The 18734-nt window shown below is 38.7% G+C and overlaps 1 protein-coding gene across 1 annotated transcript in view; it reads left to right on the top strand.

The window, feature by feature from the left end:
* Positions 1-9800: 9800 nt before the first annotated feature.
* The window catches only part of LOC121369225 (putative carbonic anhydrase-like protein 1), a 59573-nt gene continuing 50639 nt past the window's right edge, over positions 9801-18734 (top strand). The window contains exon 1 of the mRNA XM_041494171.1: positions 9801-10126. Coding sequence (XP_041350105.1) covers positions 10057-10126 — 70 coding nt within the window. The 5' untranslated portion in view covers positions 9801-10056. The remainder of the gene's footprint in view (positions 10127-18734) is intronic.

Raw genomic sequence — 18734 nt, 5'->3', positions numbered from 1 at the left:
TAGTGGAGCTAATTTTAATTAGATTGTGGGATATGCAATCATTGCACTTATCTTTAGAAACTTTTAAAGTTAACCCATATTTCCTTTTCATGGACTTGAAGCAAGAACTTAGACTAACTAAACTGACAAACTGCATCGAAACACCAATTGTGACACCTCATGCACCATTTGCACGTGTCTTGTATGAGTGTCATTCATGCCAATTTTAGCAATAAAAGGAATGAGCATTTTCCCTTCATCATTACTTTAAGTTTAAAGATGGTTCGACGACAACTCAGCTTCCAAGACAAGGGAAGGGCCATTGGCTGGCTACAAGATGGACAAACTCAGAGAACTGTGGCTCACCATCTAAATATAAGCCAGAGCGTTATCGGTACACTCTGGCAGAGGTTCATGACAACTAATGCTATTCAGAATCGCCCTGGAAGACTCCGATCAACAACAGCACGAGAAGACCGCTTCCTGATGATAACGGCATTGCGACAGCGCTTTTTGACCGCAGGCATCTTCGGAATCGAGTCACAGCTGGCACAAGCAACAACGTGTCCGACCAGACCATTAGGTTTGCGATGCCGGCGTCCTGTGGTCCGACTACAGCTACTTAACCGTTACAGAAGGGCTCGTCAAACTGGTTCAGACGTAATATCCGGTGGAACTCTGGTCAGTGGGCAGAGACATTGTTCACAGATGAGTCACGCTTCTCGCTCCAGTTCAATGATGGTCGGGCTCGTGTTTATCATCGTCAAGGATAAAGATTTGCTGATGTCAACGTTGCTCAACGTGTACCATTTGGAGGGGGAAATGTGATGGTGTGAACCACAGAACCCCTCTGTACGTAATTAACGGAAATTTGGATGGTCAGCGTTATTTCAACGAGATTGTTCAACCTTTTGTAATTCCACTTCTGCAGCGGATTGGACCAGGAGCTTGGTTCCAGGTCGACAACGCAAGACGGCCTCAGACCACAATTAATTTCGCTATATGTTTCTATACAGCCTTAGTGGCTATAACATTTTTATTAATATCAGCAGGCCCGTGCAGTTTTGTATGTACCTTTGCCTGCATGGGGGACACATACCCTGAAAAGGACAACCCCTGTTGTCCAGCTCTTTCTCTCAGCATATTGGTTTAAACAGACACACCCTCTAAAACAGGCCGGAGTACACCCATTTTACACAAAAAGCACTACTTTTGCATGGGCCGGAATTACCACAAACAAGTCTCCAATGTCAACAAGTTACACATGTTTACAAACTACATGCTATCCCCTGTCACTTCAGTCAAACAGTTGCCACTTCATAACTGTCTGCCATGAAATAATCACAGTCAAACAGCAGACTACTTGCGCGTTTAAACTTCCGGATTTTGGACAACCAAATGGGAAGATAACTGTAATCTGAGGCCAGACCTCATCGTGCCAGGGTGGTGACCGACGTCTTTTTAGTAGTATATATTAAATTATTTATAAACTGTTTGGCACAGCACAAATAAAGGTGTGTCCAGTACTGTGCAGTCGGACTGTAGGGGCGGCTTGTTGCTCAATGGTAGAACACTAGTTCGAGGTGCGATGGGTCGCAGTGTTGGGGCGGCTTGTAGCTCAATGGTAGAACAGTAGTTCGAGGTGCGATGGGTCGCAGTATTGGGGCGGCTTGTAGCTCAATGGTAGAACACTAGTTCGAGGTGCGATGGGTCGCAGTGTTGGGCGGCTTGTAGCTCAATGGTAGAACACTAGTTCGAGGTGCGATGGGTCGCAGTGTTGGGGCGCTTGTAGCTCAATGGTAGAACACTAGTTCGAGGTGCGTGCGATGGGTCGCAGTGTTGGAGCGGCTTGTTGCTCAATGGTAGAACACTAATTCGAGGTGCGATGGGTCGCAGTGTTGGGACGGGTTGTAGCTCAATGGTAGAACACTAGTTCGAGGTGCGTGCGATGGGTCGCAGTGTTGGGACGGGTTGTAGCTCAATGGTAGAACACTAGTTCGAGGTGCGATGGGTCGCAGTGTTGGGGCGGCTTGTAGCTCAATGGTAGAACACTAATTCGAGGTGCGATGGGTCGCAGTGTTGGGACGGGTTGTAGCTCAATGGTAGAACACTAGTTCGAGGTGCGTGAGATGGGTCGCAGTGTTGGGTGGCTTGTAGCTCAATGGTAGAACACTAGTTCGAGGTGCGATGGGTCGCAGTGTTGGGGCGGCTTGTAGCTCAATGGTAGAACACTAGTTCGAGGTGCGATGGGTCGCAGTGTTGGGGCGCTTGTAGCTCAATGGTAGAACACTAGTTCGAGGTGCGTGCGATGGGTCGCAGTGTTGGAGCGGCTTGTTGCTCAATGGTAGAACACTAGTTCGAGGTGCGATGGGTCGCAGTGTTGGGGCGGCTTGTAGCTCAATGGTAGAACACTAGTTTGAGGTGCGATGGGTCGCAGTGTTGGGACGGGTTGTAGCTCAATGTTAGAACACTAGTTCGAGGTGCGTGAGATGGGTCGCAGTGTTGGAGCGGCTTTTTGCTCAATGGTAGAACACTAGTTCGAGATGCGATGGGTCGCAGTGTTGGGGCGGCTTGTAGCTCAATGGTAGAACACTAGTTCGAGGTGCGATGGGTCGCAGTGTTGGGGCGCTTGTAGCTCAATGGTAGAACACTAGTTCGAGGTGCGTGCGATGGGTCGCAGTGTTGGAGCGGCTTGTTGCTCAATGGTAGAACACTAGTTCGAGGTGCGATGGGTCGCAGTGTTGGGGCGGCTTGTAGCTCAATGGTAGAACACTAGTTTGAGGTGCGATGGGTCGCAGTGTTGGGACGGGTTGTAGCTCAATGTTAGAACACTAGTTCGAGGTGCGTGAGATGGGTCGCAGTGTTGGAGCGGCTTGTTGCTCAATGGTAGAACACTAGTTCGAGATGCGATGGGTCGCAGTGTTGGGGCGGCTTGTAGCTCAATGGTAGAACACTAGTTCGAGGTGCGGTGGGTCGCAGTGTTGGGATGGGTTGTAGCTCAATGGTAGAACATTACTTCGAGGTGCGATGGGTCGCAATGTTGGGGCGGCTTGTAGCTCAATGGTAGAACACTAGTTCGAGGTGCGATGGGTCGCAGAGTTGGGGCGGCTTGTAGCTCAATGGTAGAACACTACTTCGAGGTGCCATGGGTCGCAGAGTTGGGGCGGCTTGTAGCTCAATGGTAGAACACTAGTTCGAGGTGCGATGGGTCGCAGTGTTGGGGCGGCTTGTAGCTCAATGGTAGAACACTAGTTCGAGGTGCGATGGGTCGCAGAGTTGGGGCGGCTTGTAGCTCAATGGTAGAACACTAGTTCGAGGTGCGATGGGTCGCAGTGTTGGGGCGGCTTCAATCTGATGAAAATTAGCTCTACTGGGTCTATCAGTAGATCTAACAGCATTGCGTGGACTCCCATGTCCAGGTGACATTTAATCTATAAATAACAATTTAAATATCGACCAATTACACTTCTGCTTTTATAGCATTATTCGGGAGCATACAAATTCTAAAAATATCGGGCGAAACAGCCGAACTTGTTGGTCTATTTCAACATTGAAAAAACAGGGGGGAAAGTGCAGTAATAAACTCTGGATTTTATACTAGTATAAATAGATTTTATGGCTATACCATCACGGGTTCTTTTCGTCTTGAAACGAATTTTATATAAAATTTTATTTTGCAATTAGTTTCCGGCATACTTCGTAATTCACCCGAATCATTTCGTATACCCTCGGCATAATCCCGAATGCTTTCAAATTCTTTTCAAATCACTGGCATGATTTTGCAAGTAAGTTTTTGATTGGTCGAATGAAAGGTCAACTGGACATGAGCTCCAAAGGGCTGCTGTTAGATCCACATGTAATAGTGGAGCTAATTTTAATTAGATTGGGGCGGGGGGCCCCAGTGCTATTGTAAGTCTTCGCATTCAGGCAAAAGCGGGTTTCTTCTCTCTTTCGGCAGTGTCAAACTAAGTATAGTTTAAAATGTGCTAAATAAATAAATATTACATTTGAAGGGCTTTCATTTGGTCAATGTATAGTTCTTAATGATAAGGTTGGGAATAGCATAATAAAGTTAGTAACTCTGTATTTAGCTAAAGTTTCTCAGTACAGTTCCATCTGAGCCCCAGACTGACCCGTTAGGTTTGCAGACATTTGAATTTCAAGGTCACACCATCAGAGACAGCAGAGCTCAAAGAGTTGAGGCTGTCACAGGTTTTGATAGTTTTGTAAACGATGTTGTCACCAACTTGAACCAAAGATTTACTAACAAAAAAAAAAGGAAAAAAAAGAAGATTTACCAACGAAGGTGATGCTGCAGTTCTCTCTGCTTTGACCAAATTGTTTGATCCAACGGTATGTAGTGTTGATGTGGCTGAGGATACTGTAAAAACAGGTGTGGCTAGGTGTGGGGTGGGTGAGGTGACAGACTGTAAGCAGGAAATACTAAGATTTTTTTTAGCTTATCTAAAGATTCAGTTGGGGAAGGGTAGGGAGATGTTTCAGTCTGATGGGGATGTTGCACAACTGTGCATTAAGTCTAAGTCATCGTATCCCCTGGTAGCAGCAGCTGCTGAAAAATTACTTCTCGCACCTGTTTCAACAGTGGACTGTGAACGTGTGTTCAGTAGGCAAAATTTGATGGAAAAAAAAAGCAATGAGAAACAGTCTCAACATTGCTGGTTTGCAGAACCTGATGAAAATTGCATTGAAAAAAGATGACATTGATTTTGAATCTGCGTTTCGCCACTGGTCTTTGGTGAAACAAAGGAGTATTATTCATGTTATTCATGTATTGATATTTTATTTTATTATAAACTTGATGTTTTTTACTTCATATGTGCATTCTTCTTATTCATGTTATTCATGTATTGATGTTTTATTTTATTATAAACTTGATGTTTTTTACTTCATATGTGCATTCTTCTTATTCATGTTATTCATGTATTGATGTTTTATTTTATTTCGAATTTGACATCAAACTACATCATGTAATTCGTGTATTCATGGGTAGCATTAAGGATTTTTTCCCAGTGGTCTCATTTGCTCCTGAATTGGCTCATTTCCATGAGTCCATTCTCAAAATCCATGAGTCCATATTATTATACCATTTATTTTGGTACCAAACACGATATGTTTATGTTTGAAAATATAAAAAAAAGTTTGGAAAGTAGGTCACGATAACTAGAATGTTATTCAGTTTCAAATTCCCTTTATTTTGACACCAATCTCGATAAAACATTCATTTGACCCCACCACCACCACTAACCCCGGGGTGAGAATTCCTACCCCAGGGATAAGAATACATAGCAGCAAGGAAATGCGTAACCCCTGTGTCAGCATTTCAAAAAAAAATTGGGACAAAAAGAAAATAATAATTTGCTTGCCCCTCCCCAGTGTTTCGTACCTTAAAATGCCTCTACATACCTTAAACTGTCGTCAGAAGTCATGTTTGAAACAGTGTCCGCCTGAAATACATTTCATATAAATTTTCTAAAAAAAACAACACCCACCCATGCCAGGGGAAAATGCTTTTGCTACGCAACCGCGGCACGTGCTTGTTGGGCCTTACACAAAGAGGAACTGGATCACGGTCCATCGTTGAATGCAGTCGTTACACAAAGAGCGCAGTTAGGCTTCTGACCTAGAAAAAACGCAACTCTCTTAGCTTTACTAGTCCTTCATAAATGAGATACAAAAAATTGATTTAATTATGATCATGTAGGCCTATAATTTCTAATTATCGCAAATTGCGATGCGACACCGCTTATTTTTAGCCTTGTGTTATATCACTATATTTCTATTGACTATACACAGTACATAGTAGACACCATAGAGCCTACGAACACTCCAAACACGTGGGTGCCATATGTCAGTGTAAGTGGCTCATTGCCGCTAGCTTTTTACAGCCAATGGCCATTATTATCAAGTTAGGTTAAATTTCATTATTCAACCAAATACTGGCGGCCATGATTGTTTCAAGGTCTGATGTAGGGCAGGTCCAGTTTCCAAATAGGGGTGCGATGCTTGTTACTCTTTTGGTTATCGTATTGATATTATGTTGTTATAGTTTAGTTATTTGTTTTCAAAATAAACAATTAGTGATGCATATCTAAGTTAGATTGTTTTGTTTGTAAGGGAAAAATCTCTCCTGGCCAATCTACGTCAAAATGACGTCATTTTGTAGACTATATTTTCGATAGTCGTGTTAAAGGGACACACCCTAGTTACGGCTATTTGTTAACCATTACGGCGTTGTTTTTCGCTATTAAACCCCATTTTTCACAAATAAAATTGCACTTTACTTACATTTTATTATTTAGAATACACATTTCCATTCACCTGAAGTACTTTTTTGGTAATCCTGATGTTTGTAAAACCACGAAATGCATTTTTTGCATTTTTTCACAAGACGTGTTGTCGAGAAAAAAACGTTAAGCAAGCGAGGTCCAATCTATTTTTAGAGGGGATATTTCCATTTCAATGTCACAGACGTTGGTATATCACGTGACCGTTATCATTTTGGTTCAGTTTGTTTTCTCGTGCACGGTTCGCGCAATCAACATCCGATTTGTTGTTGTTCATTTGTGAGATTTTTCTTCAGAGTTCGTGAACATTTTCAGTAACAATAAAGTTCAGACAAGTAAGTGTCTCAATACAAAACGTTACAAACCCTTAAAACCAATAATTTTGCTAAGTCTTACGATATCTGGAGAGGTGAAACGAACGCACCCCAAGTCTGTGAAATTTGTCGTGACGTAGGCATTTTTGTGCTTCGAGAGACATCTACCGGTGACATCAGAATACTAACTTTCAAAATTATTTCAAGCAATTGGGACATGGGGATTCCCATGGTATTTATCGATATAAAACCTGCTTTTTCACTCCATTTGATAAACACGTGATCTAAGTGTGTTACAGGTTTGTAGATTAACCAAATTATAATTTATTTTCGCTGGATGGAACTAGGGTGTGCGGCTTTAATGGTTTAAATAAATACACACAATACCTAAACTATATCAATGTTCAGACGCATAGTGGTATATTGATGCAGTTTGCTGATATAGTGGCCGCAATTATTAAGTTATTGTGACATTTCATCTTCTCACTATAGTGGGAACGATAGCGGATGTCATGGCGGCATTATGAGTGACGGATTGTTTGACTTGGCTAACTGATTCTATGCGTCCAGATCACTTAGGACGTGGTTATGATGAAATAATGGAATAAACATGCGTCTGGAATGCGTCTTTGAAAATAAACTGGAACGGTTTTATTATCACTTGTGGTGATGAGCAGGCGTCTAAGTCTGCTTTCCATACGTTCAGGGACGCATGGACGCATCTTAACGCGACCCCTGGTATTGATATGTTTTATTTATTTATTATTGATGGCTCTTTGTAGAACATGAACATTTGATATTAAATTTCAAAACAAGCTTTCTTTTATATTATTTTTAATAGTTTTGACTTCATCTGTGTATACAAGAGACCAATAAAAATCTGTAATGCAAGAAAAAACATAATGAGAATATTTGAGCATTTATATGAATAAAACATATTTTGGAGGGAAAAAAATATTCTAAAAATATTTGGTGAATACATATTGATATTGGCGAAAGAATTTGCAGATTGGCGAATGTTTAGGTGAACATAAATTATAACCGTGGGCAAGCCCTGAATTCCACTTGTAATTTGTGTGTTTCTGGTAGAGCTTGTGTCGTAGGATCAAACCACCTCCGTGGACCTATTCTCTGAGTGGGTTTCTTCCCGTCTCAAGCAGCACACCACGACTGGTATATCAAAGGCGTGGAATGTGCTGTCATGTCTGGTGGGAAGTGCATATAAAATATATTTGGCTACAAATGGAAATATGTAGCGGGTTTTCTCTGAGACTACGAGTCAAAAATAGCCGATGATTAATAAATCAACGAGCTCTAGTGGTGTCGTTAATAAAACAAACTAACATTTTGACTTTAATACACTGTTGTTTGAAGTGTTGACTACAACATATTGGCAATGTCATTCATTCATTCTTTCATTCAGGATCGTTCATCAATTCATGATCGTTCATTCATTTATGCTTATCTGTCACCGAATTCGAATTTCCCTTTGATCTCTACAGAACAGAACAGAACTTTATTTCTCCCAGGCATAACACAACGGCATATGGGGAATATGCAATAACAATATTTGACAGTGACAAGATGGGTTTTACAGGAGATACATATATATAACACACGCACGCTCACACATTTCCATTACGGTTAGATATGGCTCGTTAAACATTTCAACGTCCATCCATCCTTGAGTCCTGTACTCATTCATTTATTCGGGTGCGAGATGGTATCCTGTAGTAAACGCTCTTCTGATGCGCGGTCGATCTAGGATCAATGTCCGTCAGTTGGCCCGCTGGGCTATTTCTCCTTCCAACCAGTGCTCCACCAGTGGTGTAACAAAGGTACATGTATATACTTACCTATCTGTGGGATTGTGCATAATAATAAAATATCCCTAGGTAAAAACTGGTAGCCTATTATAGGTATTGTCCTTTGCCACAGGAATTTTAGTAGGGAGAAGGTCTAGACTGTGACGAGTGAAGTCTATAGTGGGGTCAAGTTATGATCCACTGAAAAAAATATATTGAGAAAGAATAAAATGTGCTTGAGGAGGGAGGGGATTCGACCCCCGAAACCCTCCTCCTGGACACGTGTCTGATATGTTAAACGAAATATAGTTCTGTAAATAACAATGAGATGAGGGCGTCCTTGAATAAAAATTTCTTCCTTAGTGTTTTTTTTTCTTTCTTTCGTTCCTTGTTAATCGCTGTTGTACAATATCGTTCAGTTTTATATGGTCTACCAATAGGCTTCAAGTTCTTTGAAATATTTGTTTTTCTTTGTCTGGCTTTCTTTCTTTTTTTTTGTTGTTGTTTATTTTTGTTTGATTGATTGGTTTTACTAATTGAGCAGTAGGCCCATTTATTAAACATTTGTTCAACATATACCGGCCTCGGTGGCGTCGTGGTTAGGCCATCAGTCTACAGGCTGGTAGGTACTGGGTTCGGATCCCAGTCGAGGCATGGAATTTTTAATCCAGATACCGACTCCAAACCCTGAGTGAATGCTCTGCAAGGCTCAATGGGTAGGTGTAAACCACTTGCACCGATCAGTGATCCATGACTGGTTCAACAAAGGCCATGGTTTGTGCTATCCTGCCTGTGGGAAGCGCAAATAAAAGATCCCTTGCTGCTAATCGGAAAGAGTAGCCCATGTAGTGGCAACAACGGGTTTCCTCTCAAAATCTGTGTGGTCCTTAACCATATGTCTGACGCCATATAACCGTAAATAAAATGTGTTGAGTGCGTCGTTAAATAAAACATTTCTTTCTTTCTTTCTTTGTTCAACATAAATATTGTGAAGTTAGGCACAAAATTTAGTTTCCAATACTTTCACGTGAAGGCATAATTAGTAATTGCATGTAAAGTACACTGTACGTGATTATGTAGGGGACTGATGATTCGAGCCTAATCCAGCGGTAATAACAAGGTCTTCGAAATCACCGAACTGACGGTGGGGGATAAACCCTGCGGTAATGACGATATCCTATCAAATCACCCTTCTGATGGTGGGACTAAGCCGCACGGTAATGACACGACCCCACGAAATCACTCAGTGGTCTCAAGAGAACCAGGTCCATCCCGTCACGACACCAAACGTCGTATACGTAGATCAGTCTTTCCCCTGCAATCAATAGTCGGCCTGCGTCGGCACCGCAATCAGCAAACCGTAATACAATTGCAGGAAAGATCCGCGATGCCATTCTCTTCCAAGCAAACCTCGTGAAAACGCAAAATGGTTCGGTAAAAGAAATGCAATTTGTGGAAGCGATGAATGTGACAGCTGACGGCGGAAGGGCTGGACCTTGGGCCGGTGCGCGCGGCAGTCGGATATCGACTCCTGCGTGAGAGCGTTCTCGTCTCGTGACGTCGGTGATTACTCCGAGTGTAGATAGATGTAGATAACCGTGTGTGGACACTGCCAGCGACCCAGTACAGAAGCGAGAAGAGCGGATCCTCGGGATGAAGATGAGTGTACACGTGTTGGCTCTCATTCTGTTAGCCTTGGTTGGACAGACGATTCCAGATCAAGGTAAGGGTCATAACTTGTGAAGACGTCGTAATAATAGTTAAAAGTTCGTTTTGTTTAACGATACCACTAGAGCACATTGATTATAAATCATCGGTTATTGGATACATTTGGTAATTTTTTACACGTAGTCTTAGAATTTAGTTTATTTTGTTTAACAACACCACTAGAGCATATTTATTAATTAATCATCAGCTACTGGATACAAAGTACATGTATAGTTTTGACACGTAGTCGTAGAGAAAAGCTGCAGCATTTTTTCAATTAACAACAAGAGATCGTTTGTATGTAATTCTCCACAGACAGGACAGCACGTTGTAATACTAGTATGTCAGTCATATAGATATACAGATGTGTATATAGAGTTCGAAAGTTTTTACAGTAACTTGGAAACGCTGAAAATTATAGTCAGAAAGGGATACTAGGATTGAATAGCTGTATATGGCATTTTCAGACACATTCTTCGTTACTAGCGATTCATCCAACGCGTAGAATACGTACACCAACCCAAAACAGAACACGGTAACCAATAATTCCGAAGAAGGGTTTTGATACAATGTAATCATAATCTTGAGAAACATATATTTGGTAAACAAAATTTGATGGAATCGTTTCGTTTCTACATTAAATTTATTTTAACATTTTACGAGATGATGAATTTTATTCGAAATTTTAATATACTTACATGTGATATTTATTCTTTTGCCCAACGCTTGATATTGTGTTTTAATTGAAATCTTGAACGTGTTTTATTTATGTTGATTATCAGTTCTTTGATGTATTTACCTTGTTTAACACTCACTACCAGATACATTTGTTATATGCTTGTGGTGTCGTTAAACATTCATTCAACCATTCCTTCATCGGTAAGCAATATTTCTGTGGGTTTACATATCAACTTGAGCAAGGGATTAGTTGCTTGCAAAGATACCACCAGCTGCCGATTGTGCACACAATTAGACTTTTACGACAAACTGAAGCCGTGTTTAACTGAAAAAGTTCTAGAGGTTGTAAGATCGATCCCCTCGTTACAGCCAATTTTCTGTGGGCGGTATATGAGAGAGAGAGAGAGAGAGAGAGAGAGAGAGAGAGAGAGAGAGAGAGAGAGAGAGAGAGACAGAGAGAGAGACAGAGAGAGAGACAAAGAGCCGGAATCATAATATTAAGATGTATAGAACTTTCTTGAATATGCGGGGCGGGATGTCCGATTTTATCCTATTTTGGATATAATATTCATTGAGGTAATATCTACAATATAAAACAAAAACCCTTCTGTTGCAATTTGTCCGAGGACAAACCATAAATTTACTGGACTCGTAGTTCAGTGGTACCGCGCTCGCCTGATGCGCGATCAATCTAAGATCGATTCCCGTCGGTGGGCCCATTGGGCTATTTCTCGTTCCAGCCAGTGCTCCACAACTGGTGTAACAAAGGCCGTGGTATATACTATCCTGTCTGTGGGATGGTGTATATAAAAGATCCCTTGCTGCTAATCGAAAAGAGTAGCCCATGAAGTGGCGACAGCGGGTTTCCTCTCTCAATATATGTGTGGTCCTTAACCATATGCCCGACGCCATATAACCGTAAATAAAATGTGTTGAGTGCGTCGTTAAATAAAACATTTCCTTCCTTCCTTCTTGGTAATGCTGTTAGATTCTAAACTCGGTAGACAGCCAATCAATATAATTTGTTTACAATATCTGAGCAGAAAATATTTACAAGAAAGGAAGCTGCTTTGGAAATGTTTTCAAGATAAATTCGATAAATTCACTGAAGCGCTATTTCTGCACTCTAGTGCCTATCGTATATTATATACAATATTAATCGAGGTTTTTTTTCTCAAAACATTTTTTTTTTAAAGTTCACTAATATTCAAATCATTTTTATTTTCTGTTTTAACAAAAATCACTATTTAATTATAAATTATTATGCTTTCTATTTAACTTTCAACTTCAACTTTCTTGTTTTAATTTCTAATTTTATTTTTATTATTACTTAATAATTTCAACGTGCTGTTTCACTATGTTATTTCAATATCCAATTTTCTGTTTCAGTTATTTCAATTTCATTCAATATAATTTACGTTTAACAGTGTTTTAAGCGTTCTTTTTTAATCTTACTTTTTTTTGCTTGGCGGAATGCTACGGAACACCCCTCAAATAATCGTTTTGTAACTGTCGAGTTTGTATTTTCTCATCAGTCATGAACTTGCGGTATATATAGAAACTCTTAAAGGAATTGAGGTCTGGCTACATATTGTAGTTCTGACTTTAATGATGAGGTTTGTGTATTTCGTTAAAATCAATTTCCACCGACAAATAACGTTTTGCCATTATGAGAACAGTAGTGGTGATGTCGTGTTAAATATGGTTCCCAGATGGATAAAAGAAAAAGATGAAAGGTCATTCGCGTGCAGCGAAGCATCAGCAAGTGTAACTAGTGTCTAATAAACTGGATCGAACAAAAACAGCACATGTCGAACAATCATAACTTTAGCCATTACTTGGGATTTTTTCTTTCGAAAGAAAATACAAATTAATTAGGTTGTTTTTTTTTCGGGGGGGGGGGGGGGGAGGAGGTTTTTTGTGAGGTTTTTTTTTCATTTTGTTGGATAAAAAAGAAAGGTCTTATACAGTGACACACTTAAGCTTGGTACTTAACAGGGCGTTCGCGTACAAAATGGTTGACTTTTTCACTAGGGATTCCAACTCACAACCGTTTGGCGACATACTAGCTAGACTTATGCGTTTCTCATCACCAGACCATGCATTCATAATGACGTAGACGTGTATTGTAAACCTTATAAACCATTATCGGAATCTGTTTTCACGAAATAACACGAAAATAGTCTGGCCCATCGTACGTATTTTGAGTGTTGTCTAAAGGCGACGCTAAACGATACGAGTGTCACGTCCGTGAATAGACACGAAAATAGCCGATTGTTACAAAGACAAATATTAAAATTTCATCGGTTGCTAAGCAATTGGCTGTTCTTGTACGAGGCACTCGTATTGTGTGGCGACGCCTTAAATACAACTGAAAACCTCGGAATGACACGCTTTTTGTTATTAATATCCAGCATGATACTTGCGATTATGACCGTAATCAATCATTTGATTGGATATCGTACAAGCGTATTTTTCTGTTACAAGCAAGACGTATCAGCTTCCAGCGTCATTCAGAACACAGGTTAATATTCTGCATACAACAATTGCTCAGAAATCACGTAAATCTTCCTGGCATAACGTTACGGAATGTTTGCCTGGATTGTACGCTCATTTCTGTCCGTCGTCCACTGAAGTTAAAGTTTGTTTAACGATACCACTAGAGCACATTGATTTATTAATCATCGGCTATTGGGTGTCAAACATTTGGTAATTTTGATATATAGTCTTAGAGAGGAGACCCGCTACCTTTTTCCATTAGTAGAAATATATATTTTATGTGCAGCATGCCACAGACAGGATAGCACATACTACTGGGTGGAACGAGAAATAGCTCAATGGGCCCACTGACAGGGATCGATCCTAGACTGACCACGCATCAGGCGAGCGCTTTACCACTGAAGTCCCACCAAGTATTCTCCAGTAAAACGTATTATTTTGTACTATTACATTAAAGTATTTTGCTGTAATTTTTATGGACATACAGTTGAAGGTAAAATGTTTACATTTTAAAGCAAAAGTTAATATATAATTTTGGTGGGAAAACGCCATTATTAGACTTTGAGATAGCACCTTTAACGTGACAGGAGACCTACAGCGAAAAGACAGCGTGCTTCTTCTACACCAATATCGGATCACCATCACGCATCTGGACCATCGGATACCAGTGACAATGCAGTATAGTGACTCGCGGAGGGTGATTTATCTGTACTATCTTGGAACGTGTGTAGGTCTTTAAATAACAAACTGCAAGATGTGGAATTTTTAGACATCATTTGTAAATACGATATTATTTGTTTATATGAATGCTGGATAGATTCTAATGATATAACCATACCCAATTATATTACATGCAATATACCAAGAGAGCATGGCAAAGGAGGAGGAATAGTTCTTTTCATCAGAGACTCTTTAAAAGATTGTTGTTTTGTATTGAGAAGGTTTGCGACAGCATTGTTATACTGAAGCTTGTAGCTAATGTTAATGTTGGTAGAGATACTTATATTTTTATTAATTACATCCCCCCTATCAGTAGTACATATTATAATAACAATGATGTTGATTTATTTCCAGTGCTTGAAGATAGTATAGCTAGATATATCGAGTTAGGTAACATTATAGCTATTGGTGACTTTAACAGTCGTACTGGGACTGGTTCTGACTTCATTGAAAATGATAGACTATCTGAATTCTCAGCACATATATTATCTAACGTTGTAGAATACATACCTGATGCTGATATCGTATCACGTTTTAATGAAGATAAAACAATAAATCAGTTCGGCAGGAAACTTTTATCTTTATGTAAAACTAGTGGTCTGCGGATTTTAAATGGTAGACATTCTGGAGATAGAAACGGAAATATAACAGTTTATAATGCTAATGGCTTTAGCCTTATAGATTATGTACTTATAAATGAATCTTGTTTTGAATTAATTGAACAGTTTGAGTCAGGTAACTTTAATTGTTTTTCGGACCATTCGCCAGTTTGTTTCACAATATACTACTCTGTTGTAGAAGAAATTAATTATGTACCAAATGTAAAAGAACAAACGCATTTTAGTGTAAAATGGAATGATGAAAATAATCAAGAGATTGTTCTCAAAATTGCTGAGCGTATGGATGCTTTATTAAATATATGTACCATAAAAGAAACCAGTCATGAAAATATAAATACATGTGTAGACAAATTTACAAATGAACTGAATAACATTATTTTACCTTACTGTTTCATTAAGACTTACAAAACTAGTACAACAGAGAAAAGATCATCTAAGACCAAACGTGAAGATAAACCTTGGTTTAACGAAGTTTTGAAACAACGATACAATGAATACAGAAAAGCCATACGAAATTTTAACGCTAACAAAACTAATGACAATCGCATTGAACTTATTCGGGTAAAACAAATATACAAAAAAATTAGAATATAAATTGAAAAAGAAATATAAATGCCAACAGGGTAACATGTTGAATTATTTAAGAAAATATAACCCTAAAACGTTTTACAAATATTTCCAGAAAAGAAAACAAAATAACAGATCGGAGTTGAGTAATGATGCATTTTTCAACCATTTTTCTAATCTGGCTGGTACCGAACCTACAACTAACCATGAAGTAGATGAGTTCTTATCGAGTTATGATACACACACTAGTCAAACATCATGTACTGCATTAGATCATGACATTACTGAAAAAGAAATCGTCGTTGCGATTAAAGGGTTACAGAAGAACAAAGCCTGTGGTTATGATCATATTTTAAATGAGTATCTTATAAATTGTAAAGATGTTTTGATGCCATGTCTACTTTTATTGTTTAATAATGTTTTTAAATCTGGTCACTATCCTCAGTCTTGGTCAGTTGGCTGTATTGTTCCTGTTTTTAAAAAAGGAAATACAAATGATACTGACAATTACAGGGGCATTACATTAGTCAGTTGTTTGGGTAAACTTTTTACTTCTATTTTAAACAAAAGATTGCTAGATTACGACTTAGATCATGATATCATTACTGACGCCAACTAGGATTCAGAAACCAAATGTCTACTATAGATGCCATTTTTATCTTACAACATTTAATACATAGAACACTAAAGAATCGAACACGTTTATATTGTTGCTTTGTAGATTACAAAAAAAGCTTTTGATTTTATTAACAGACAAAACTTGTGGTTCAAACTAATTCAACAAGGTATCGAAGGAAGAATGTTAGCTATTATACGGTCTTTATATAATGATGTTAAATGTTGTGTAAAATACAATAATGACCTTTCTGATTTTTTTATGTGCAAGAACGGTTTATTTCAGGGTGAGGTTTTGTCACCAATATTATTTTCTATGTATGTTAACGATTGCGAAATGCACCTATTATCAGATAATTGTCCATATGTTGATATACAAATGTTAAATATATTTCTAATAATGTATGCCGATGATATGGTGCTTCTAGCTGAAACACCCGAAGGATTGCAAAAAATGCTTGATTCAATATCTAATTATACAAGTAAATGGGATTTAACAGTAAATACAACTAAGACCCAAATTATTGTTTTTAGAAATGGAGGCAAACTTCGAGATAATGAGAAGTGATTTTATAATGGTTGTCAACTAGAGGTTGTCAATGAATTTAATTACCTTGGTATTTTATTTTATTATAACGGAAAATTTAGTAGGACACAAAAAAGAGCAGCGGAACAAGGTCGTAAAGCTTTATTCTCAATTCATAACGTATGTAAAAATAATTATTTAATATTGAAACAATGCTATCTGTATTTGATACCTATGTCAACAGTGTTCTTAGTTATGGATCGGAAGTATGGGGTTTCCACCCTGGCCAAGACGTTGAAAAGATTCATTTACAATTTTGTAAAAAGTTACTGGGTGTACGGAAAGGGACATGTAATGATTTTGTATATAGTGAATTAGGAAGATTTCCATTGTATATTATTAGAAAACTAAGAATTTTTAAATACTGGATTAAACTACGTAATACTAATAACTGCATATTAATGGCTATATATGAGGAAATGGATCAGCTTGATAACAATTGGTTAATGGATGTTAAACAGGAACTAAATGCACTTGGTTTAAATTATATATGGAGTCTAACGGAAGTTGATAATAATACTTACAGTGTAATTAAGCAAAGATTGTGTGATGTGTTCAAGCAACAATCTTACAATAGAATAACAGCAACGTCAAAAGGTAATTTGTATAAATATTTATTAACTGAATTTAAATTGCAAAGTTATCTTACAAAACCGTTGGACGTTACACAATTGAAAGAAATTACAAAATTTAGACTCTGCGCCCATAAATTAAATATAGAATTTGGTAGATACAGAAACATTGAAAGATCAGAAAGATTATGTACAGTATGTAATACAAATGAAGTAGAAGATGAGTACCATTTCATTCTACAATGTCCAAGATACAATGATATAAGAACACAATTTATAAAACAATATTATTATAAACGTCCAAGTGTTTTCAAGCTTATACAACTTTTAAGAACTGACAATAATAAAGATCTTAATAACCTTGGGAAATATTTACAACGGGCAAATAAGGTAAGAAATGAACTAGTGGAATAAAGACGTAATGCTAATAGTGATGTACAATGTAGTGCATCATACATGTGTATCCCGGTAGCACCTCAAGTATTTAACATTTTCTCTTATGTAATAACGACCTATATCTTTATGTGATATAAGTCAGCAGTACTGTGATACTTTGTATTATATATGTCTATAGTGTTAAATCACTCTCCATCATTATCCTGTACATTATTGTGTACATATCTGTATAATATATGCTATATTGTTTGTATGATGCTGATGAGTTGTAAAACTTAAGGCAATAAAAGGAACTTGAACTTAAGTTACAGCGTGGTTTAGGGAAGTTTTCAAATATTTGGATCCATCAGCTTTGCTTGCATTTTGAGACTAATGCTAATTTATGGAGTTTTAATCTCCCACATGGATTCCCTTCTCATTAAATAGTCTGCGAACTCTTAATCTTTTTACCACAGGAGATTTCGTCTGCATTCACAACAGCGAAATAAATGAAACTTGTAAATGCATATGATCGCAAATGACTTTTTGCTCCAATGGTATCTAAATTGCTCTGTAATTTGTTATCTCAGGAAATGGATCTGTGATACTTTGAAGAAAAACAAATCGATTCTTCTGGTACCTTGCTATGAAAAATTAATTTCAGATTCTGTCAGATAACATAGCTTTAAATAATGAGACGGCTCCTCAGTTTCGCCGTGAAACTCTCACGTCGCACGTAATAGATCGACCATATTTTCTGTCATTTCCCAAGTGGACACCTTTACCATCAGAGATGGATTCTGTATCTCGTACAGGAGGACACCGCCAATACATTAACACACGCTCCTACGATTATTACAGGTCCCCGGGGGTCATGCTGACGAGAAGATAAAGACTTAAATCTGTACGATATTGCCCAGTTCCGTGCCACCGCGACCGCCATGGCGTCCTCCGCTATTGTCAGTTTTACACACAGATTTGTCCATGTCTCGCAAACACAACACGTCCTGTGGGACATCCTCACTGCTCAGTACACACTGAATTTTATCATTGATGAATATACACTGAATTTTACGACTGGCGAGTATACACTAGATGATGTGTTTTGTGTGTGTGAGAGAAACAGAATGAGAGAGAGAGAGAGAGAGAGAGAGAGAGAGAGAGAGAGAGAGAGAGAGAGAGAGAGGAGACAGACAGACAGACAGACAGACAGAGGTGGGTGGATACAGAGAGGCCGGATATATATATATAGATAGATAGACAGACACACACAGAGAGAGAGAGAGAGAGAGAGAGAGAGAGAGAGAGAGAGAGAGAGAGAGAGTGAGAGAGAGAGATCCTCGGTGGGAGTAAAATGGTCCGTCGTTTCGACCCCACGCCTGGTCACGCATG

This window comes from Gigantopelta aegis, chromosome 3 (assembly GCF_016097555.1).
Source record: "Gigantopelta aegis isolate Gae_Host chromosome 3, Gae_host_genome, whole genome shotgun sequence".
In the NCBI taxonomy this organism is placed as follows: Eukaryota; Metazoa; Mollusca; class Gastropoda; order Neomphalida; family Peltospiridae; genus Gigantopelta; species Gigantopelta aegis.
Note: the sequence above shows the minus strand (reverse complement) of the source record. Positions and strands in the feature narration are given on the sequence as shown.